Source organism: Pteropus medius, unplaced genomic scaffold, assembly GCF_902729225.1.
Source record: "Pteropus medius unplaced genomic scaffold, Ma_sr-lr_union100, whole genome shotgun sequence".
Lineage (NCBI taxonomy): Eukaryota > Metazoa > Chordata > Mammalia > Chiroptera > Pteropodidae > Pteropus > Pteropus medius.
The window spans coordinates 6408929-6433447 of NW_024344370.1; the positions used below are offsets into that span (position 1 = coordinate 6408929).

The 24519-nt window shown below is 33.5% G+C and overlaps 1 protein-coding gene across 10 annotated transcripts in view; it reads right to left on the minus strand.

Moving 5' to 3' along the window:
• The window catches only part of PDE4D (phosphodiesterase 4D), a 1171348-nt gene that overhangs the window by 172725 nt on the left and 974104 nt on the right, over positions 1-24519 (minus strand). For all 10 annotated transcript variants that reach the window (XM_039870226.1, XM_039870227.1, XM_039870233.1 and 7 more), the window contains 2 exons: positions 22713-22904; positions 5790-5826 (listed from right to left, as the gene is read on the minus strand). In XM_039870226.1, coding sequence (XP_039726160.1) covers positions 5790-5826; positions 22713-22904 — 229 coding nt within the window. The remainder of the gene's footprint in view (positions 1-5789; positions 5827-22712; positions 22905-24519) is intronic.

Consider the following 24519-nt stretch of genomic DNA (forward strand, 5'->3'; position numbering starts at 1 on the left):
GTTATAATAATAAGTATATATTTTTGTTTTGGTTTTTAATTTAATACATTTATTTTTTCATAATCTATATCTTTAAATGGTGTACAATTTAAAGAGAAAAGAGTAGAAGGTAAAATGTCTCCCCCTCAATAATAAAGACAAAAATCAAAATTATTGTTACTTCTGAGAGGAGGCAGGTAGATGAAACTGGGGAGGGACACTCAGGGGCATTAAAAATATCGGTAGGGTTCTATTTATTAATCTGTTGATTTTAGTATTATTATTTATATTTTACATAACCAGTAGAATATTCTCTTATGTGCATAAAATATTTCAAAATAAAAAGTGAAAAAATAATTTTCCTTCTCTGTTCCTCTTCCAGGCATTCAGGTACCTATCTGCTCTACTAACTGACTTTTAGGTTGACTTAAATTTTGCCTTTGCAAACACAGCTGCAGTAAATAACCTATTAGATATATCATTCCCTATGTGTGCAAATATTAGATCACTGTTTTTGTGGTGGGACAAATAATACTTTATAAATTTTATGTTAAGCATTAATTCTTATCTTCTGTACTATGACACATATGATATTGGCAGAAGTGTAAATAAAAGTTCCAAACAAATATTATAAGTGGGCATTGCCCTATGCCTAGTTGATTAATCCTAGATGTCCCCAACATAAATGCACTGTTAATCTTTTACGTTTTCACTTGCACTGCAGGACTAAAGAGTGAGGCATCTGCTACTGTAGGCCGTGGGGGAGAGATGGAAACAGTTTTACGCAGCCCCTAAGTTAGGGTTCAAGTATTCTTTTGCTTTTGTTCTAGGGCAGTTCTCACCTCCCTTGAATTCGACCCTTTAAGAACTGTCGTTAGAGTTTTAATGCTTTTGTAATTCTCTTCACTCTTTAAAGCTTGGTAACAAAAAGATCCCTGAGATTTTCTCTCACACAGCCTAATGGTTAAAAATTAAGGTCATTTCTTTTTCTTCTGCCCCTTCAAGCGAAAGTGCAATCAGTCAATGTCAAAAATACATTGGAAATGATGAGGTATTTAGGAAGGAGATTATAATAGTGCTATGGAAAAATTTTGCACTGAGATGGATCATGTACTAGCCCATGCGAGGGATTAAATGTTATTTCCATACACTAATCTCAGATTTTCTTAGGTATTTCTAAACATTTATTAACCAAAAAGATTCACTGAAAACAGAGAAAACTATGGGCTTCATTAAGTTAAACAACTGAACATAATAACCTAAAAGAAATGTATACTTGTATAATATGATTTCTTAAAAAGATTTAAAGAGGATATTTCTTTAAAAAAAAATTATGACAATAAAGTTCTTATTAAAATTCCTGCTTAAAAAATAATGAAGAAATGATTTTGAGAATTGTTTTTCATTCCAAATACTCTTTATGTCACTAGATGGTGCTAAAACACAGACCGTGAGTTAGCACTGGCCTTGGGAGCCATGGGAAAGAGGAGAATTCCTTTCCCTGATTTTACCTCCAGAACAAACAAACAAACAAACAAATAAACAAACTGGCGTCAAATTATGATTATTCACAAGATAGTAAGGTTATTTTGATAGAAAAGAATACCTCTTTCCAAGTTACATTTTGGTTAAACCATGTAAAATTGCTGTTTTTATGTCAACAAAGGTTGTTATTGATTTCTAGATTCCTAGAAGATGCTACTTGTAATTTTTTTTTTTAATGAATGATAAAGAATAACTAAAATATAGAAGCAACTGAAATGTGATAATTATCTTCTTTCATAGCCTGCCAGAGAGAGCCTGGTGGATTCAGTGAGTTGGGGACTGTGATTGAGGCTACAAAATGGCTGCTGCTAGGTGAAGTGGGGAAGGGACAGGCAGGGGCATTAAAAAATATTGGCAATGTTCTGCCACCAATGGGAGCAGTGTTCTACAGTGTTCATAACAATGACATTTTTCATAAAATTATCCCAGCTGCTGTATTTTGGTCAGGGTAAAGTGACTCAGTTGTTCCTACTCCGGATTTTTAAATCAGGCATATCTCCTTGGTCTAAATGATGTGAGGATCTCTCCAGGGATTCAAGATCATATTTGGGTATTTTCTGTCTTTTCCTTAATCAAAGATACAACTTCTTTCAACATTCCATACTTCAAGATGAGAATTCTAATCAATTTCAAATAACGGGACTGGTGGGGCCAGAGGCTGCTGAGTACAAAGCAGGGTTTTCTACATTTCATCAGCATTGTGTCTCCTTGGTGTTCCTTGGTCCTCCACAAGACCTCTGGCCAAATTGTGCCGCACTTTTGGGAGGAAAGGCCAGTTGCTGAGAGGCACGACAAGGTGCAGAACTGAGATCCCTCTCAGCACTTAGCCCTCGTGACTAAGGAAATCTCCACACCACAAGATTTCAGCACGAACATCGGAGAATATTTCAAACTGAAAAGAAATCAAATATTTAAAGTTGTCACTTTTTCTGAAGATAAAGAGGATCTTGAGCTTATAGGGAGACACATGAGAAATTGAAAGTGGAAAAGAGTTTAGGTTTATTATCAGCAAAATTTTCTAACCCTGACAGTGTGGTAGACACAAGAATAGAGAAGATGGAAGGGTCGTGCAGAATCGTTTCTGAAGATTATGCCCATCCGAGATGTTTTAGAGTTCGGTCTTGTCCCTCAAAGTGAAATATATCCTTGCATGACTCCCTAAATTCTCTTATAATGTACGAGTTTGTTCTCTTAGCTTCACAGGAAACCATGACTGGGAAAAAACAGGAATCCTCTCAGTTTTAGAGATGCACTCAGGCATAAAGAAGTGAGTTCTCAAGGAGAGGCAGAAGATAAGATGGGTTTGAGAGAAAACCTTGGTCACTTCAGACATCGGGGAACCCAGTTTTAAGAATTATGGTAAAGAAAATATGCACAGAAAAATAAGCCTAAAGGGATATAAAGTCAAATGTTAATACTAGTTATTTGGGGGTTTGGAATTATGGGAAATTTTCTTTTTCTTTCTTTTGCTTATATTTCTTTTCTAAACTTTTAATGCAAAAAGGTTTATTTTGAAGGCAGAATGGCTTTTTCACCAGAAGAATTTAATGTAAAATTCCAGACCACAAAGTATGCTGAGGAAAGGGAAGAATTCTTCAGCCTATCTGAGCATGTCCCTGAGTGACTTGTCTAAAATCGACTGCCTCCTGTCCATTGGTGAAGCAATTATGGTATATTAGGCTGACTAATGTTGACATCACTTCAAGTGACACGCACATCTTATATTTTAAGCTTAATAATATTTAGCACTAAATGGTGAATATTCTATCTTGTATTAAAAATTGGAGGTCAACAAAATAAGGCAATCATTCAACGGGGCTTAAGAAAAGTCCACAGACAAACTGCTAACTGGGCCTTCTTTCTTACCTGCTTTCCCAAAGATGCTCTATCAGTGGTGAAATTGCTAAGAATTTAACAGGCGTTTTTTTCTTTAATTCTAGTAGAACTTTCCAGATCAGATACTCTAGTAAAAGGACATTTGTGGAAACTATGATGAAACTACTTTAAAAGAATCTGCAGCCTCTGGGGCAATGACCACCTTCGAGGTGTTGCGAATCATCAAGCTAATCATAAGCAAACTCTTCTAAATATATTCCAGGATTATTTTCAGGCATGAGGTATGTCTACATATTACATGGAGTTGGTTTATATTTAAAGTTGTAATTTCTAAGGGTATTAAGCACCATATTTATTTAAAGAATTTACTAAAATATATATATATATTTACTGATACATATATATATATATATTTCTCATGTACTGAAATTCTATTAGTGTGTTGGAGATTATAGGTACACTATGGAAGGTGTCTGATTATGTAAAAGATTAGACATCTTTAGAATTTAAGAGCACTGATGGCAAAGACCAATTCAAATTTATTAAATACTACTTGAAGAAAGAAGATAAGGTACTATATACAGAATTTTTCTTTGGTTTTTACTATATATATAAATATATTTTTCTAACAACGATACCTAGAGATTTGAGTTGCAAGCATGAATAGCTACCTGAATAAGCTCAAGTTGGAAAGATTATTCCTACATTTGGTGATGGTTATTCATATTATTTTGCCTGATTTCATCTGTTCACCCAGTTTTCAGCTCTTAAAAATGAAATTATGGGTTCTCAATAGTAATCAATTAAAAAGCCTTAGCTTTACATGATTTTGCTATCACCAAGTATGATTAGAACGATTGTAAATTTTCTTTGAACATAGAAATACAGTTACTGGAAAGAATTTATGATCTCCAGCAAAAACTTAAGTGAACAAGACATTAACTTTCTGAAAAGGATGTATTCTATTTTTAATTGCTTTCATTAATAAGAAAATCACTGTTATACAGTTGTATTATTTATGGATTCATTAAATATTTTATCTAAATTAAAGCAATTGCAAAAACAGGAAACTTGAAAAAGTGAAAGAATTATACATAATTCTACTTCTAAACACTGCCATTATGTATTTTTTTTTGAAAAAAACACCATCTATCATGACATTTTTAGAGATGAAAGAGTGTTTACTGATAACAATACTAAAAATTAATTAAGTATTTTATTTTCTAGAACTTGTGCTGAACATCTTACAAGCTTGGTATTATTTCAATCTCTTCACAACCTTACGAGGTGGGTACTCTTGGAACTGTCACTTAGCAGAGGAGGAAACCAGGTTGGGAAAAAAATCAGTGACTTCCCTAAGGCCATTCACTTAGCAAGAGGAGGAGATGGAATTTAAACTGGGGCCTATCTTTTTATTCCAGCCTAGTCCTCAATTTAATCTATTTGAAAAAAGAAATCTTAGAGAAGTTAAATTAGTTGCCCAAGGCACAAAAACTAATTCTGACATGACTTGTATTCCAATATTTAATAATATTTCCAATAATAATATAATTTCCAATAATAATAATAATAATTCCAACAATATTTCTTATTAACTTTTTGTATTAGCTTTAAACCTATTTAATGCCTAGATTAAATCAGTTTTATCCTTTTCTGTTCCAAATCTGCCTACACCAGCGGCTCTCAACTTTTTCTGGAAAAATACTGGGTCTTTTTAAAAAGTATACATGCTTGGATCCATCTCTCAGATTTTTGGATGTAATTGATCAGGAGTGCAGCCTGGAATAAAAACATTCTAGGGGATTCTAATGTATAGCTATGGTTGAGAAGCAGTGGTCTACACAAAGAATATCTATCTGGTCATCAACCATTATATATATATTTTAAAATGCTTTAGATCATTTTATCACCTTCTAACATTTATGTCATGTGGATAGTCTTTTTATGATTTGTATGCCTAAAAGAATAAACACAAATATATCACTCGGTTAAATTTTTGTACAAATGACATGTGAAAAAAGGAGTAAATAAAGCATCAAGTTGAATTAAAATATTCAATTTCAAGCACTGATCATGTACCTAATTGTACTAAATGTAATTTAATCCATGATATAGAGCTTTCTGCTTCTAGTGTTATGTCATTAAGAAAATATGGTCCCCTTTAAGTATGTCATTAAGGTAATTTGTAATCAGAGGCAAAGATACTCTTCAAGTCTATAGGAAACAGACTAATGTGTTCAAGGGTTTATAGGAAACAGACTAATGTGTTCAAGGTCACGTATTCTAGAATTGCCTTTGAATTACTTGAATGAACCACAGAATTTGTTTTTGTGCTGGTGTTTGATTTACATGAAATTAGGAACCACAACTAACCCCCAAATTGAATTTTCAAATGTGAAAAACCTGCCCATCCACCAAACTGTGCTTACCTGAGCAAATGGAGTCACAATCAAGTCATCTCCATGTCTGAAAAATAAACCAAATCTGGTGTTAGAAGTTACTGATAACTCTATGACCACTTTTGACCAATATTAAATGATAAGTTCCACTTTCATAAATTCCCATAGAGAATTATAGTAATTCCATCCTTATTCTTCAGTACATGTTCTTTCCAGCCACAGGGGTGAAAATATGTCTTCTGGGATATTAATCATTGTCTAGTTCCCTTGGTAAAAAGAGGGGCTTCTTGATCATCAGCCAAGGTTACTGTGGCTTATTAAGCACACAGGATATGCAACAGGAGAAATGGAGTTCTGGCAGTGGGGCTTGAGTTTTACTCTTGGCCTTCCAGGGTGCTCTGGAAGGAAGGAGCCAGCAACTGCAGTGGCTTCGGTGAGAGGCCCCTGTACCATCTCACATTTGAAGGTGATGAGCACCGAGTGTTCCTCATCATCGTGTGCGAGCCTTGGACAGACTAGAAACTGTGGATGACATGGGACTGCATCATACACTAATAAAAACCCAGTGAAACTTTTCAACTGACTCACGTCCCGGCTGCTGCAATTACAGGGGAATGTTACCCTGTATGTGCTGTTGCTACAGCAACCTCAGCTACACCATACCCAGAGATGCAGGAGCAAGGTATCAGCAGGACGTGTCTCGGAGAGACAGGCAAAGGCTAGGAAAGTTGTGTAACATTCCACTTGGGGCCCAGAGTTCTTTCATGGTATTTCTTAGCATGAATAATTTGTGAGAAGAGTTTCCAAAATCTCCATGGGATATTTCTTGATCTAGCTAGCTAAAGCTCTTTAATCAGAGTGAATGCAATTATTCTACAGAAAGCAGGCCATGACCCTCACTTAGAATACAGCAACTGAACTGTTCATTGGCTCATGAACAATTCTGAAAAGGACCTAAGTGACCTAAAACAACACTCAGGAAATATGCTTCAGCATTTGAATGACATTAGTAAATGGAGCATTACCAATAATTAGACCAATTGTTATGGTCATCATTAAATTACACAGAGATCTTGAAATTCAGAGTGGGAAAATAAAAAAGCAGGAAAAAAGGTTGTAACACAATTTAAAGGAAACTTGTGTTATTTTACACCTCTTTAGTTCCAGAATTATACTTTTTGAGGAATATCTATTCTTTGTAGAGATTATTCAGATAGCCAAAATTAAAGTAATATGAAATCTAAATATTTTTCCAAGGTATAGTCTTTTCTTCCATTTTATTCTTTATAATTGCCTGATTGCCAAGTTTATTTTCTAAGAACTAAGTCATCTAGTCCAAGACACATCATCAATCTGAAATTAATCCTTAGAAATAAGTTTTCTAATTCTTTACATTAATTACAATGGATTCAAATCACTCTAAACTGAAAAGGGTATGCATATTTATTAAAACACTCGATTCTTTTTTGCTTGTATTTTATTCCTAAGCACTATAGAAGATATATTAAGAATATACAGTACTTAAGGTAATTTATCAGTCTTGCTTCCTTTCCCTGTCAAAGCATAAAGAGAGACAGTTATAATTTTAGTGAAGGCAATATTTCAGTCTTTTGAATTGCCCAGAATTTTTTTTTTGCCAAATATTTCATTTGTCTCATTTTAGTAATAATAAAATTTCTTCTTGCGCTTAGTGGCAAATGTTCTTAATAAATGACAGGTTGTATACTACATCTGTTCTTTTCAAAAATTACATAATGCTTAAATTATCTTTGCATATATACCAAATATATAATTTTAAAATCTTTGTCTAAATCCACACCTTAATATTAGAATGTCTTATCAAACCTACTGTAACAAGTAAAATGATGTAGGTAATATAAATATTATTTTGAGTATGAAAGAAAATATATAAACATTTTTAATTGTATCCTATAATTTGCTTATAATAATCTGGTAATTAAGATCCACAGAAGATTATGTTGTTATTATATACAATTTGGCTTAAAGTATGTGTGAGTTTTAGTGAACTGAATAAATGCACCCAAAATAGCCTATGATAGAAAGTGATTCTGAAATCCTGCACTTGAACAACTTTCCCAACAAGATTTTTAAACAAGAAAATCTAGCTGATTGAAGTGTAGTTAGAAGGGATTATAATACCACACAACGAGATTATCTATGCTTCCTAAAATGGGAAGAGACTGTTAGGATCTTCCATAAACTGGCAAGAAGCTAGATTCAAATTTGCACAGTAAGCCTTTCCTGGAGACCTAAAATTGTATCCTGGTGACATGATTTTTCTGGAGAGGATTATGTAACATTGTCTTTCATTTAAATGAAAACAAACATAACGACAACAAACTTTACCAAAGAAGCAACAAATGTATTTTAAGAAAAAAAAATTGGCTTTTTATTTTTATTTTTTTGAATTGGAGTATTTATGAGGGACAGGTGGAGGACAGTGAGGGCTGCGGGGCAAGATCAGAAACAAAAGCTTGTTTTTGACATTGTACAGATGTATGTGAGCACATATGTACATGGGTGATGAGGAGATTGGTACCCTAGTAACTGTCACCACAGAGTCAGTGCTACACTGGACTCCAGTCTCATGGTGTGGAAGGAGGTGCTTAGTCACCTGCCCTGGTTATCATGGGCTGAACCAGTCCTAGGTTTGGAGGGAGGCTCCCTCTCCCCTATACCACAGATAACTTGCTGAGTGAGTCCTGAGCGAGTACCCCTGGAAGCAAGGGCATACAAAGCTTAAAGTGCACTAGTGAATTTTCTGTTTTTCCAAAGTGCAATGACAGTAGAGTTAAGAATGAACCCTAACTATGCCTTTGGTGATCCTTTCTCTGCTTCTGTATTATTCACTACTCATCTTTCTGTAATAAGAAGCCAGAAACATCGGCAAAAAAAACTAAAAAGCAAGTCCTCTTATAGAGACCTCATTAGGATCCAGAAATGATTCAAGTACTTAAGTGTGGAAAAGCCCCTTGTCATCTTACAAAATAAGTTCAACCAACAGCAGCATGTGAGAATATAATTTTGTAAATTAGTTCAAGATGGTGTTGAACTAGTGTGTTGAAAAACTAGGCAGTAATCTTTTCATGCTTTATTATTACCAAACCAGAAGGAAAAGGAGATGCAGTTATTTAAAAGAACATTCATACTTTATTGAGGAAAGAACCCCAATCCTCTGATACTAAGAGCAATAGTGGCCATAAAGTAGCTGCCGCCTCTGAATATCACACATCGCAAATTTCAGTATGACAAGTGGTTGTATTAACTAGCGCTTTGAAGAGGAGCCATGGTCTGAGGCTTACTTTATTAAATCTAATCTTGTCAAAACTTTTTGATCCTCTGTGAGTCACTCTCTCTTGCTATAAAACTAGAAAAAAATAATTATTCTCTGAAGTTTGTCAATAGGATTAAGGAATTGATAGACATATAGAAAATTGATATTTTGATATTTTCAAATCCTGGTGTCTTTCTTCCCTTAGACTCAAAACTATCACCTATATTAATTCACCCTTGATCCACCTCTTTTAGAATTATAAGGAAAAAAGTATGTTCTCATTTTTAGTATGCACATTAAAATGTTTCTGGGAGCCTAGGCTATTTGTTAACAGTGAAGAATTAGCTACAAGAGGAACACATTTACTCACACTCTCTACTCCCACGTCCACTGAAGTACAGACATATAAAAAAAGCAAATATATAACACAATGTACTTGAGCTTTAAAAAAATAATATTTATGTTTTGAATGTAAAACACATCTCAACCATAGAAACTTTGGGAAATAAAGAAAAACTTAAAGAACCACCCAAAGGTAACTGTCGAAAAAATTCTCCTTCTGGGTATATGAGAACACATGTAAGTTGTATATGGTTTTTATGGAATACATGATTTCTTACACAATTAGAATTATATTGTATATTCAATTTTATATTTTGCTTTTAACATTAAATATATTGAATAATGAAAAATTTTACATGCCTTTATTTTTAAAGCATTTTTGATTCCAGTCTATGTTTAGTAATACTTAAAATTTTCGAGCAGATATCAATCTAAATGCACTAAAATATAAGTGCTGATTTTATTTTAAAATTTAAAAAATAAATAATTATATGAATTATTCAGATTTTAGTTCATTCCTTTAAAAACAACTTAGTAAAGAAAACATACTTATTTTGATAAACACAAATTAGATGAAGCTAAATATTAAAATGTTACATGAAAATTTAGGTTAATTGAATGCTCAGTTCATGGAGATGTTAAATATTTTGTTACTACATATTTTTATTATAATCACAAAACTATGGTTTCAGACAATAAAAGTATTCAGGAAAATTTGGCTACCACGTACAGAACCAAAGTATATTTTTCTACAGATATCACTTCAAAAAGATCATTTGTTTTTCCAAAAAAGTTAAGTTGGCTCTGAGAAATTATAAATGTCACATTTAAGAGTATAATGAAGCCTTTAAAATTACTTATGAAGGGGCATTATGATTTTAATAAAGTGATAGTAGACAATACACTGCTAAAACAAATTAATAAAAAACAAACAAAAACCTGTGCTTCACTGGTTTCAGATTCACTGGAGGATATGGCTCCTCTATATTGCTTGGCCTTTTAATTTAGAACAACTTCCAGCGTAAGTCAAAAAAAATTAAGTTGCATTTCCCTTTATGAAACCCCAGAGAATGAAGGTCTTGTATAACTAAGCAACCTTAGCCACACTTGAATGTGATTTTCCTCTTAGAAGCTCTTGCCACTTAAAAGTAAAGGACTGACTCCATTTAACATAAGAGTTTAGTCCTCTGGTCAAAAATCACAGCTACAGAAATATATCTCAGCAAGAACGTCTAACAACATTTTATGACAACCAAAAATAATATAAATTAATATAAAAGCAAAATTAAAGCAGTTCAGTGTTCTGTAAGGTAATATCTTCCAATCTGAAATTGTTTATGTCAAACTCAAAACCATTTGCATGTATTTGTATATACGCAGCATCAACCATTTTTTGGTAATTCTAACTATAGTTATCAGTCATCAAATTGAAATGTTTTCCCCCATTTGAAGAGCACCTTTGTATTTATATTCCATACTAGAACAAAAAGGAGAAACCAAATTATAAACTTTTCCTCAATTTTAACAAATAAGTCAATACCCTATTCTATAAAAACTGATGAATGAGGCCAAGTTCTTAACTTTATAAGGAAAAAGCTTATCTTATGTACCTTTAACCCTTTCTTTGCCTTCAAATTCTAATTTCCCAATAGACTCAGATGGTAGCTTATCCTAAAATCTCTTTCACTGATACCCAGCAATTAACTTAACGTCTTCGTGACTTTAGCACTGGGGCCCTTATAATATGATACCATTATTACTTTTTATTTCTTAAAACAGACTTTTAATATAATTACTTAAAGAAAACAGTACAAATATCCAACAATATTATAAATAATGATGGTAATAACTGTAAAAATTTATAATTATTATAAAACAATAATGATAACTAACATTCATCAAATGATTATTATGTGCCAGGCACTGTGCAAAGCACTTTATATTGATTATCTCTTACTAAATTCTTTTTGTGAATGAGGAAAGGGAGGCGGAACAAGGCCAAAATATCTCATGCTCATGAAGCGATGGGGTCAAGATTCAAATTCAGGCAGCATGACTTCCGTGGCTCTGTGCTTAAACACTATGCAATTCTGCATCTGTAATGAATTTATCAATGCCAAATGCACATTCAAAACAATGCACAATCTTAATACATTTTCCATTTCATGTAGGTGATATGTATGATAAAGATAAAAAATAGGAGTTACATACAAATGCAAAAAAATATATATCAAAATATCACCAGTAACTTATAAAACAAAACAAGTTCTGCCCACCTACTGATTTTCTTGTCCTAAAAATCCTAAAATAAAATAATAAATAAAATGAAATTAAAAAATTTTGTTTTCCCTCTTGATAGTTCTGGCTGATAGTTAAATGTCGTATGACTATATTCAGAATGTAGCAAGACTATATGTATGTCATATTTAACAAAGGCTTCTGAAAATAGCATCTATGTACATATACATTTATATGTAAATACCTATGTGTAAAATTATATATATATCATGTGTGCACGTGTGTATGTGTGTATAATCCTAAGGAAATTGTGTGAGCTCCCTTTTCTTTCACATAAGCATTTTGGTTTTCTGCCTTCTCTATTTCAGATGAAGTGGGGGAAATCTACTACAGGTAAAAACACTACTACCATCTTTAACAGAATAAATAGAATTTATTATATTATTTCGCCTATATTACTCAATAGAAAAGCACATCTGCTCTACAAACATTACATTTTAAGGTATACTTCATATGATTAAAAACATTATATAATGTGTCAACACAGTTTCATTGATTATAAAAAATGTACCATTCTGATGTGAACCTAAAACTGCTCTATGAAGTGAAGTCTTAAAAAAATTAAATATTTTTAAAAAATCGTATAACTTTAGAAATGGATGTGACCTTAGAAGTTATTTAGTCTTCTGCAATTTAAATCATTTATTTGCTCACTTCTTAACATTTTACAGGTTAGAGACTGGCCCGATATTTGATCTAAAAAGTCCTTAAAACAAAACTCCTCAATTTTGGCCCATGTGTGCTCATATCATATATTTTAATGATAAAGCAAAGAGAATTAGAGTTCATGCAACATAAGCAAAAAATTCTATAGTGTGAGGTGTAATGTCTTTTTTACTTATCATAAAACATCTATTGTCTTTGTTAGAGAAGGTACATGATGCCAATAAACGTCCTCAAGCTTGTAAGTTATACAGTGGTACAAAAGAATCCGTTTTCGAAAGTATATATCAAAATATTTTCCAATTTTAGTAGGTTAAAAACTGTTTTGTACATGTGTATAGCATATTTAATTTTGTTTAATAAAAGCCAATACAATAGACTTCCAGGAGTGTTGATGTCACATATTATTGTGACATAGCTCTGAGTGCTGACTTACGTGGAGAGGGAAGAAGGAAGGGGAAAAAGTACACAGCAAGCTTTCACAAGTGCCTTCACTCTGTGTTCTAGGAACGGGTTCTTCTTTCACGGTTTATCTTATTTGACAGGGCTGTTCTTAACGTCAGTGGCCCTGCTCTCTAGTTTTTTTCCAGGATGGGTTCCTGGGGAAAAGATTTATGGGTAGCTAGTATAACAATTTTTAAAGGTGTTCATGTGGTAAAAAGATTTGATATATTAAAAGGAAGGGCATGATCAAAGTGAGAGAAGTGAGAGCAGTACACTTTATACGTGCTTCCTCTGCCAGACTCTGTGCTCTTCTAATACATGGGTATTTAAATCTCATGACTCTGCATTAAATGAATGCTTATATCCCCATTCTAAGATAAGGAACTGGGCTCTAAGAATTTAAGTCCCATTGGTGGTCATGCCCATGGTAAGTGATTTCCAAATGCCGGGCTGAGATCTGGTGCTTGCCCAACAGAATGTTCACTGGTCTGTGCCAAAGCGAGAACAAACACGGACCATGGAGTAAGATTTTAGAAAAGCTTAGCATATTCTTTTGGAAACTGTCCTTTATTATAAGAATATACCCTTTTTATTGAAGTGAAATTCTCTTTAAAAATAAAATAATTGTGTATATTGATGAGAATTTTCTTGTTAAAATCCTTTACCTGGCAAAGGGAGCAGTTAGTAACTCTAGGTCAGTCTCTCAGGTGGTTTTAGAAGGCTTACTGAGTCATGAAAACCCAAGGCATGGAAATATGCAGTGTAGCTGGATTTAAACCCAGGCTTCAAAATGCTGTTTAGTTTTTACAACATCATGTTGCTCTGCACGCTCGAATGGATTCAACTATTCTGAAGCCATACAGAAATATATATTCTAGACTCCAGAATAGCACTGTCCAACAGAAATCTCTGATAGAAATATTCTCTATCTGTGTTGTCCAATATGATATCTACTAGTCACATGTAGGTTACTTAGCACTTGAAAAGTGGCTAATGCAACTGAGGAACTATTTTTACTTTTATTTTATGTTAATTAATTTAAGAAGAAAGTCACATGGCTATCATGTTAACCAGTGTAGCTCTTGAGCAATCTTTACAAAATTACAATTATACATTTTCCAAAGGAAGGCAATGTTTTATATAACTGGGAAAAAAGCACCTATTCTAATCTTGGGGGGCAAAAATCACTGAAACATTAACATAATGAAAACTCCTCACTGTTTGGCAAAAAACCTGAGTCAAAAGATTTACCCAGATGCCCATCAAGAAACTCTATCCTTGAGAAAGAAGTAAATATTTTAGTTTAATTGCTATACCTATAGATTACATTCCCATCTAGAGGCCACTGTACCTGCCTGTAAATGCCAAATGAATGGTCTAACAACAACTCCTGCTCAAAATCAGTATGTTCAGAGTCCGAGATCCTGATTCATGGTGTGTGTGTGTGTTTGTGTGTGTGTGTGTGTGTGTGTGTGAGAGAATTGAGAAACAGAGACAGAGATAGTGACAGACAACATTTTTGAGCAGCATTTTATGATTTCTAAATCTGAACTAATGATATTTTCCCAAGTTTTCTTATATGATTGTTTTGAAGATAAATTACTAACTTCATAGAAGAATTGTATATCAACTCTAAAGACCACAGAGATGCCAGGCAATTTTAAGAACATATTCTTATCTATATATTCCTAAGCATGTACTAAATACTCGCAAAAAACTAAAGGTGTGTACTTAACTCTCAAAGCATCTGCACAGCTAAGCCACAGAGGAGGAAACATGGTGGAACTTGTAAATATCCTGAACTTACAGTGATGAATGCTAGGTATGTTCAATCTTTGAAACATACTTTTACCACTTTCAAAGTTCCACTGTGTTTAGAGAGCTAGATTTTAGATAAGCCGTCTGTCTGGGAAACATTGAGTTCCTTTCCTGGATAAATAGTACAAGCTGGCTACATTTAAACAAATGCAAAACAAACAAATAAAAGAGAACACCCCCAAATTAGTAAAACGCGTTAGAAATATGACCTAATCTCTATAGAAGGCTGAATAAATAAATGGAAACTCAATGTTTTGAGGATAAAGAATGCACAAGAAAAAACAAGCGAACAAAAAAAATTAGTAGTTGACACATGAAATTAACTCCATGATTTAATGTAAAAAAAGTTCTTTTTACCAACTGCCCTCTTTTTAGCTCCTATAAAAATGTATTCATAATTGAAAATAATAATGATTAGATGTAAGTTTTATTTTAATGTACTTAAAAAAATCACTATAGGGACCTTTAGATAACACATAAATCAGAATGCTTATTTTCTAATTTTTCTGCCCCCCCGCCCCCCAAAAAAACCTAAAAACAAACAGACAGATAAAAAATAACCAGCTAAAAAAACAAAATTGGCCATGGCGGAAATAAGAAATTTAGTCTTAAGTTCTCTAAATTCCAACATAGAAATGGATGTTGAGACATGGAAACAGGAGATCTGCACGCAGCCTCGTTCTCCCTGGAAGTGAAACAATGGTCTTGGGTTCATTCATAACATTTACTAGAAAACAAGGTCATTCACCGAATTGCTTAAATGATTTCCTGTCACAGTGCAGCCTCCCACATTTGCAGAGGTGCGAGCAGCTGTTCTTTCTTTTTCTGCTTTTAACTTGTCTGCTTTTAATGAAGGGATTGTAAGAACTGATGCTGTACATATGTTTAGACGTACCTGTGGTTGTCAGTGGCTGGACATTATTTTTTTTCCAACCAAGGTTAAGAAAAAACCAAAAGTCTCAAAATAATTAAAGAAAGCTGACACAAAGCCTGAGAGAAAATGCAATAAGCAGATGGAAAATTGGGGAAGTTTCTTCAGCAAATCTGTCCAGAACCACAAAACAAAGCGCCAGGAATCTGACAGCAAAATCCAGTGTTTGGTCTTCCTGACTTGATTTTTCTTGAAGGCTTGTTTTCTCCATATTCATAATGCACATCTCTAAATGTTCCATATTGCAAAGATGTAGTGAGGATGATTTACTAACATTCCTTAGACTATCTCAAGAAACATATCATATAAATGTTTTGGCAGTGTGACTATTTTTCCTTACATGGCTTAGAAAACAGCAAAGACATTGAGAACAATTCACTAAGGATTTAAGACTGACAAACAAATAAATATTTAAAGTGATTGATGTGTAAGTGAAAAATAGGAATTTACATAAGAATCTCAATACTGTCTGGGTAAGCCTCTTTTTCTATCTAGAATTTAAAAAGAATAAAACAGAAATGAATGATATGAACAAAATTTTTGTCTTGTTTTCATATATCTCTGATGTTTTCAAACAATACCTTGGCATGGGGTAGGTGCTATTAATAATTGCTGAATGAGTAAAAGTGATAATATCAATTAAAAACATAGTCACTTAATATACCCCTCAGTTGGGAAAACTTGGAATTAAGGATTTAATTATTTGGCTATGGTACTTTTCTTTGGATAGTGTTAGAGGAATTTCAAATGGCAAAACAAGGTTAGAAAGGAGACAGATGCTCATTAGTTCAGTAAGATCTAAAACCTAGCTAAGTGGGAATACAAAGTTTTCATTAGATCTAGTGAGGACTAGATATGTAATGCTACATATCTTTCTATTTTTAATCTTAAGATAAGCTAGTAATACTAAGGAAGAATAATGTAACCTGTAATAGAAGAGATGAATAGACACATAAGCTGTCATTCTTCCTTTTTCAAACTCAGGACTAGAAGCAACATTGCCTTTCTACTCAGTAGTCACAAGAAGTTGAGGGTAAAGGCTATGATTGAAAATTCAAATTAGAGTCTCAAAAGGTGGAAGGACTTTATAAGTGCTAAAGAAAGGGTAGTAATATGAGATACAGTTGGGGTATATCTTCCACTAGTTGAGAGAATGCCTACATGGGGCACTCTAAAGGCCTGATCAATGAGATTCTATACTTTTTTAAAAATTAAATTTATTGTGGTGACATTGGCTAATAAAATCATATGTTTCAAGTGTATAATTTAATAATATATCATATATATACTGCATTGTATGTTTACCACTAAAGTTAAATTTCCTTTTGTCATCATATATTTGACTCCCTTTAGATCCTTATCTACCTCTCCCTTCCCTTGAGGTTCTATACTTCTGTATGGTGATGGGTACTAATTGGCTAGTGTGCCCCAGATTTTTATGATATATTGAGTACACTCACGTTCTCCTCACTGCCCTTTCCATGCCCTCTCCCCATATTCTGTATGTATAAGTGTGTACGTATGAGTTAGAGTTAATAGATTCTGTATGTTGGTGTTTATTCAGCAGAAGACGGGGACTAGAGGGCCCATTATCCAGGTAAATTAAATGTCTTTTTTAATTAAAGTGGTTTAACAGGCAGCTTGTATTAATAAACTTACACGTTTATGACTAAATTCTACTGGTCTTATCACTGATAATTCTCCTGTTAATTTTCCCAGTGTATTTGTATAATGTCTGTGTATTTGGCTAATATAAACAACATTATATTATTAGATGAAGTACAAGAGAAGTAACTGTTATTCAGAAGTTAAAATACCTTTAAATGCATTTTGAAGAACTTTAAGAGGAAAAAACTACATACATCTTATGTAATTATCCATTTATTCTGTTATTTTCTTTGTGACAGCACTTAGGCAACTTTCTGTTATCTAGTTGTTCCTATTGTTATAAAATACTTTTCGCTATTAAAGATAGTTCAAATTTACTTTTCATGTATTTAGTTCTTTACTGTACTCATGCTAATACTTAAATTTTTCTTTTTTTCTTATTATTCCTAAGAATTAAATTGCTATTGGGGATACATTTAATAAACTATGCGACAGACTTCTGAGCAAAGCTGCCAAGAAATTCTCTTCTGCCTTACATAAAATTATATTATATAAATATAATTGTTTAGATGCTGAGTTTAGCCTAGTCCTGTAGCATTATATATTTTTTCAAGAGTTAGTCCTATATTTTCTTTATTGAATCTCTAACCAATTTGAGCTTTCGTCTTATTTTATTCTTAAAATATAACTGAAAACCAAATGTTCATAGTGCCAAGTAATTAATTTAGTCAAATGAATTTGGTCAACAGGTAGTTCTGTTTCTCAGCAATTTTGCTGCGGTAGTTCATAGCACTTTGTTTATAATGGCTTTATCAAAATACTGTTCTCCTGGGAATGATCAAAGTGTTTGTTGTGTTCTTAAAAAAGGTTAAGCTCTCAGGACTTTAGATCTCATCTGTAAAATGGCATAATAATGTCTCTATCCATAGGATATTGAAAAGTATCAAGTGAGATAGCAGATGTGAAAATACTTGGAAAAGTGAAGTGTGACATACACATTCAATGTGTCTTTGATTATTATTACCACCATTATTAATATTATTTTCTCCTCAGGTATTTACCTAGTATTTATTTATAGAGGATAAGATGATGACATCTATCTATTAGAAAGTGATTATTTTCCTTCTCTCTTTCTCAATAAATTAAAGTATAATTCAACTTAAAGAGCATTTCCAAAACATTTCATTCAAGTAGATAATCACAAAACTTCACTGGTACTGTTTGTATTTGAAATTTCTAAGGGCTTTTCTCAATAGGAATGCTTAACTAAGATAATACATATAAAATCAGCAAAAGTGCTTAAAATATATGATAATGTCATTCTCTGTAAAGTATGGTTGAGTTTTTGACATTTAAGTATCTTCCCAGCATTATCATGAACTAGGTAAGAAAACAGAGGCCTACATATGGACACATGTGAAGTCAAATGAGGAAAAAGCATAATCTTTTCTGTGTAGAAGTTATGTGTAGTATCAGATTGAAGACTGAAACTAATTTTTTATTTACTTTATATTCACCTTGCTTCTCAGAGAAACTTCATCTCTCTGGTAGAAAGAATGCTTTACAGGAGTCAGTGCCATGGGAAAATCCTATCGCTTCAATGTAAATTTCCAGGGTAAACAGGAAAGCAGAACATGTTGAGACATTATTTTTCAATATATAAAATTGTATCATGGTCTAATTAAATTTGTCATTCTTATTGAGTTCTAGCAGATAAAGAAACACTTGAATAGGTACATGGATGAATAAGGCCATCATCCTTATAAGTTTATTTTGGAAAGAAAAGCACTATTTAATATGAAATATTGCAGGTCTTTTGTAAAATGCATGCTTATATTTAATCTGTACTGATGAGTAAAGGATCTAAAAGAAACAATCTACACAGTGGTATCCAAAAATCAATTTGCTATAATTTTAAAAAATAATTAACTACTTAAAATAGAGTCTACTAACTGACCACGAGTTTGTCCTTGGTCTCAGTCTAAAGCAAAGTCGTTTTGCCTTAGATGAAGTTGGAGGAGATAACTTTCAACTTGATCATTCATCCATTCAACATTATTATCTAGGAGGCTGTTCTGCATTTTTCTACTCCTCTCTATTCTGCTCTCTTTTTTTGGTTGGAGTGCCTCTTCTAAGCCTTTCCTCCTGTTCTCAAGCTGCCCCATTCCTCTTTCCTTTAGTTATTAATGGCTATACTTTCCATTTGAATGAAAAAGTAGAGATCATTAGCCATGAAATTTCTAAACATTTTCCCTCTATCTCCAAATATATATTTTCCTTTTTCACTTGTGTTTTCTTCTTTATCCTTCCTAAATAATATTGTTTCTATTACTTTTCCAAGATTAATCCCTTTACTTGAGCTCATGATAATATTTTTGTCAGCAGCTAGAGCTCCATATTTAATACTCTTTCTCTCAGCTTAAGTATCTTGAATTCAAAGAAATTTTCCTTCGAACCTAATTGTCCTTCAAGCAGCTTTAGTTTTCCCTTGCCCTGTAACCTATCAACCTTCTGAACAGATGCCTGCACTTGCGGATATTTCCACTTTCAATCATCAACTCACTGGGCTTCTAATTCTGTTATTTCACTAAGACACTTCACCCAGCTGTCATCCAAAACCTAGTAATTACAGAAGGTAATTGGTTCTTCTAATTTCTCCTCATCCTCTGGACGGTTGTTTCTACTCTCTGACCTTGTCCTTTAAACTGTTGTCTGGTTTCCTCTAGAGCTCAATCCTTATGTAAAAGCCAAAATGATTACCCACTACTAACCATTATGTTATTCACTCTCCATCCTGTATCCCAAATGTCAACATCAGCATTAGTTTATTCCTTCAGAGCCAAAACTTCAGCAGCTTTTTAATTCTTCTTCTCCACCGGCTGTGCTATGCCCCGTTACGCAACACGCATCTTTCGCCCCGCCCCACACACACACATTCTGTAAGCCTCTTGCCTCCTGCATCTGGACCAACCCCTTCATCCCTTTACCACCCCCCTGACATGGGCTTCCATAATATTTAACTAGTTTGTGAATTTAAACATGTTCCGTTTCCCTGTAGTCACTTTACTATGTAATTGTTCAACAACAGAATAATCAAAATGCAACAAAAATAATTTGATCATACAGATCTCATTTATATGCCTTTGTAGCTCTCAAGTCCCATAGACTATATTCAAATCTTCTTTCTCTCCCGCCACACTTCCTTACTCACACCAAGCAGACTGTTATTCCTTAACTGACATGATTTTACTTGCCTCTCATTAGGCAGATGCTGCTCTTCTGGGTGCTACTGCACTTTATCATAATGGCCGAAAATGCAAGCCCTCCTCCATCTACAGATTGGGAGCTTTGAACACGCCATAGTTGTTTAATAAGTATTTTGATTATGTGTGAATAAATAAATGAATGTTTTAAACTTCAAACCCGAGAAAGTAGGATAAAAAATAACATAGAAATAGGAGCATTGGAAAAGGGAAGTTCGTTAGGGATGAAGAGTGGGCTCTATTAATACAATGAATTAATGATGAATATGCACTAATTAATGAGTATGAGGTAACAATTGAACAAAAAAAGTAAATTTCGAGGAGGTGATTAAGTGCTATAGATCTGAAGCTCACTTATGTAATGATGAATATGTACTAATTAATGATTGTGAGGTACAGCTGAATAAGAAAGTGCAAATTTATAGAAAGCATTTAAATGCTACAGATCTAGAGCTCAACTGAGGTTGCAGGGCCAGAGATACTGAGTGGTAAGTTATCTGATTAAAGATAACAGGTGAACCCCTACACAAAAGACTTTTCAACAGAAGAGACCAGAGGGTCAGGGGCTATACTTTAGGGAAACATGTTAAGGCGTGAAAAGAGGAGCAGGTGAAGGAGAGGTCTGTGAGTGGGAGAGAAGTGAGAACACAATGATGATGAAAACGAGGAGTTGAAAACCACCTTGTATTTCCTCTAATAACTGGCAACATGCCTTCTACTTTTTGGAAGTGGAATCTATTCATTTCAAGTCTTGAATTAACGGATTTTCAGAGGTCAATATAAATAGAAGATAGATTTCATAATATTAAGGCAACACAACATGGTAAGGAAATATAGAGAACAAATGTGACTCTTTGGGTGGGGGTGGCAGAACATGGAGAGATATAACTTACTGAAGAAGTTTTATTACCAAAAAAGCTGAGGGGAAGTGCATATTTTTTTTGAAAGATGGTGTAGACCTGTGCATAATTAAAGGTAGATAGTGAGATATTTTTCTCCTGTAGTACACAAGGACACAAGTTAGGGCTTATATTCTGTCTTTTCTACTAGTCATTTGATCTGAGACCTTTTATTTTATAGACTATTAGTTATTTGAAATCAAAAACACTGTCACATAGTATTCTTATATCTCCTGCAGTGCTTCAAATAGGGACAGCTACACAATATAAGTTTAATAATTTAGTGTTTGAATCAAAGTGATTTCAATTTAGTCACTCCCTAGTCACTCCTAAGGAGATTAGAACATAAATTGTATTATCGTTTTATAACTATTAATAAAATGGCAACCAAAAACTATAGGTTGTAAAAACGAGAAGAGCACAATTTCATTTTTAGAACACCCTTTAGACCTTTTGGGATAACATGGTGATTTGTTAGGAAATGAAGAATAACACTAGACCCTCAGGAGCCCTATATAAGCTAATTCCTGCAAGATTAACTGCAGCCTGTCATGAATTCTTGACATGATGTCATGAGAAGATAGTGAGTGTTACTGGACAAATGTCTAAATGCAGAGGAGGGAAGGGAAGACCAACACTATATACAGAGGCAATAGTTACCACAAATGACAGCATAGGTACTGAATGAGAGTAAGGTTCTATTTTGAAGCCTCCACAACTTAGAAGGCTAATGAACTCTATAGTAAACACAAGAATGAATTGTGCTGAGAAATGAGTTAATGATAGCATATGATCTGAGAACCTCCTTATCAGTTTTAATTATTTTCCAAGCTGTGCCATCTTATAAATGATATTCAATTCTGTCTAATGTTTTCTGTGCTTGCCTCCAGCAATTCATATTCCAAAAATGGCTTAATTTAGGCAAACCCCTGCAAAGACCTCTCAAATGATCCAGCAAACCAGTGCTAATATCTATATGGTACATCAATTGAGATATATTCAAAACTCTATGCACTCTAATATCACAGGGATTTTCAAGCCGAGTTTAAAACTTTTTGAAATATTATATTCATGTGGCTGTGTAGCTAAAACTCGGGTCCTACCAGGATATAAGTTGATGTTTTAATTATAAATGTTTCCATTAAAAATTTAATTCTCACTTTTCCCATACAATGTATCTATGGAAAATAATTGTTTATCAACAGTGAGTGTACTCAAGTTAAATCTACCATTTATCTTCAACTTGTATAATTTTACTTACCATTCTTTTTAAGTTCTAGACTGATGTAGATAAAAAATATTGCTGGTTTTATTACATCATCAACTCTAGAGATAAACTAACTTGATTTTCTATAGAAGCTTCCTCTTCTCTTTGCTCACCCTTATACTTACATATCACTGGCAATGGAGGAGTTCCGGGACATAGACTTTGGAGAGAGGTCATAATCGCTGTCAGATCGATAAAGGAAGGACTCCCGACGTTGACTGTGGACGAAGTTTGCTTGGAGAATTAGCCCAGATCCTGGGCTGGTCATGGGATCCAAGGGACTCCGTCCCGCAGATGTGCCATTGTCCACATCAAAACTGTGAATGAAAGAGAAGGAATGACATTGCTGTGAATACTTGCGTGTTGACATTTTAGCAAAGGGATATTTCAGTTTAGGAACTGACGGTGGGAAAATTTACAGCTGATTCCTGCTGTAAATAATAATAATAATAATAATAATAATAATAATAATAATAATACTGAAATACACAAAAGCAAAAACACATTGACTTCATACTCTTGTCTTCAGAAGCTCTGGTGTACTTTTGATAACCACCCAGATACAAGACATAAGTCTCTCTAAACTCTAGTTAAATAGAAATCATTCTGGAAAGAAAAGTTTTCCTAAGTACAGAATTCCTTTTAGGAAAAGAACAAATACATAGTAATTCACTAAATATTTGGATTCAATTCAACAAATGCTCATTATATGTCTAATATCATTGCTTCCCCAAACCTGGGCTTCTTTTTCTCTCATCTACACTTATCCAATCACAAATGTCTGTTGTATCCACTTCCCTCCATCTCCACTGCCAATATATTAACTGGGATTCTATCAACTGTACCTGCATTATTACAACAACCTTAAAATTAGTCTTTTAAATCCATTTTCCACCTTGTGCCAAGAGTAATTTTTCCTAAAATTAATAAATAAATAAATAAATAAATAAATCTATGTCATTTGTCAGTTTAAACCATTCAGTAGCTCACTATTGCCCTCAGCATAAAGTCCAAATTTCTGACAGTCTTAATAATCCATCTCAATTATAATTGACTATTTTCCCAGCCTCAATATGCAACCCTCTTCCATCAGGCACTTCATGCTCCACTCATATTAAACCACCATTTCCTTCTCTCAATCTATCACTATCTATCCTTCTGTTCTCCTAATTACTCAATCCTACTGTTCCCTGTCTAATTGTTATTCATCCTTGAGGACATAGCATTCACTTGAAAGGCAGCCCTGATACCCCAGAGCTTTATGAGATGCCTTTTTCTGTGCTCCCAAGACACTTTCCCACTCTATATTGGTAGCATTTACGGTAAATTGAAACTTCTTACGACTTAGTCTCCATTCCTAGACTGTGAGCTCTCTGAGGATGGGGACTCATTAGCGCTTCAGATACCTTTACTAGTGGTTTTCTGAATGCATGCATGAATGAAAGGCATTGTGCTCAGCAATACAGATTTTAGAGTTGAGGGAAAAAAGAACCACACATGTACAGTTTTTAACATCACAGTCCTTATAATCTATATAAACCTTCCACAAAGAGCTTTTCTAATCAAACATCAACCAGCATTAAAATAAAGTCAACTCACATGTGTTCTTACGAGAGAAGGGTGACAACTCAGGAATGTGGTTAAAAATTGTTGAACAAATACATAAATTAATTCAAATTCAGTTTTTACTAATATTTTACCCATTAGAGTCTTTACCCAAACTGTTAGCCAGTAAATTTCAAAACATTTTTATTTTCTTCACTGGAATTATTAATAAATAGTGTTATAACACAAAGATTGAAAGCCAAAGTGGAAGAATAAGCTAGAGTCTTGATATTTCATGAATCACTTAAGAATCTATGACTACATAAAACATTGACTTCAAATCAATCCATCTAGTTAAAAAAAAAAAAGGAAAAACATATAATATAG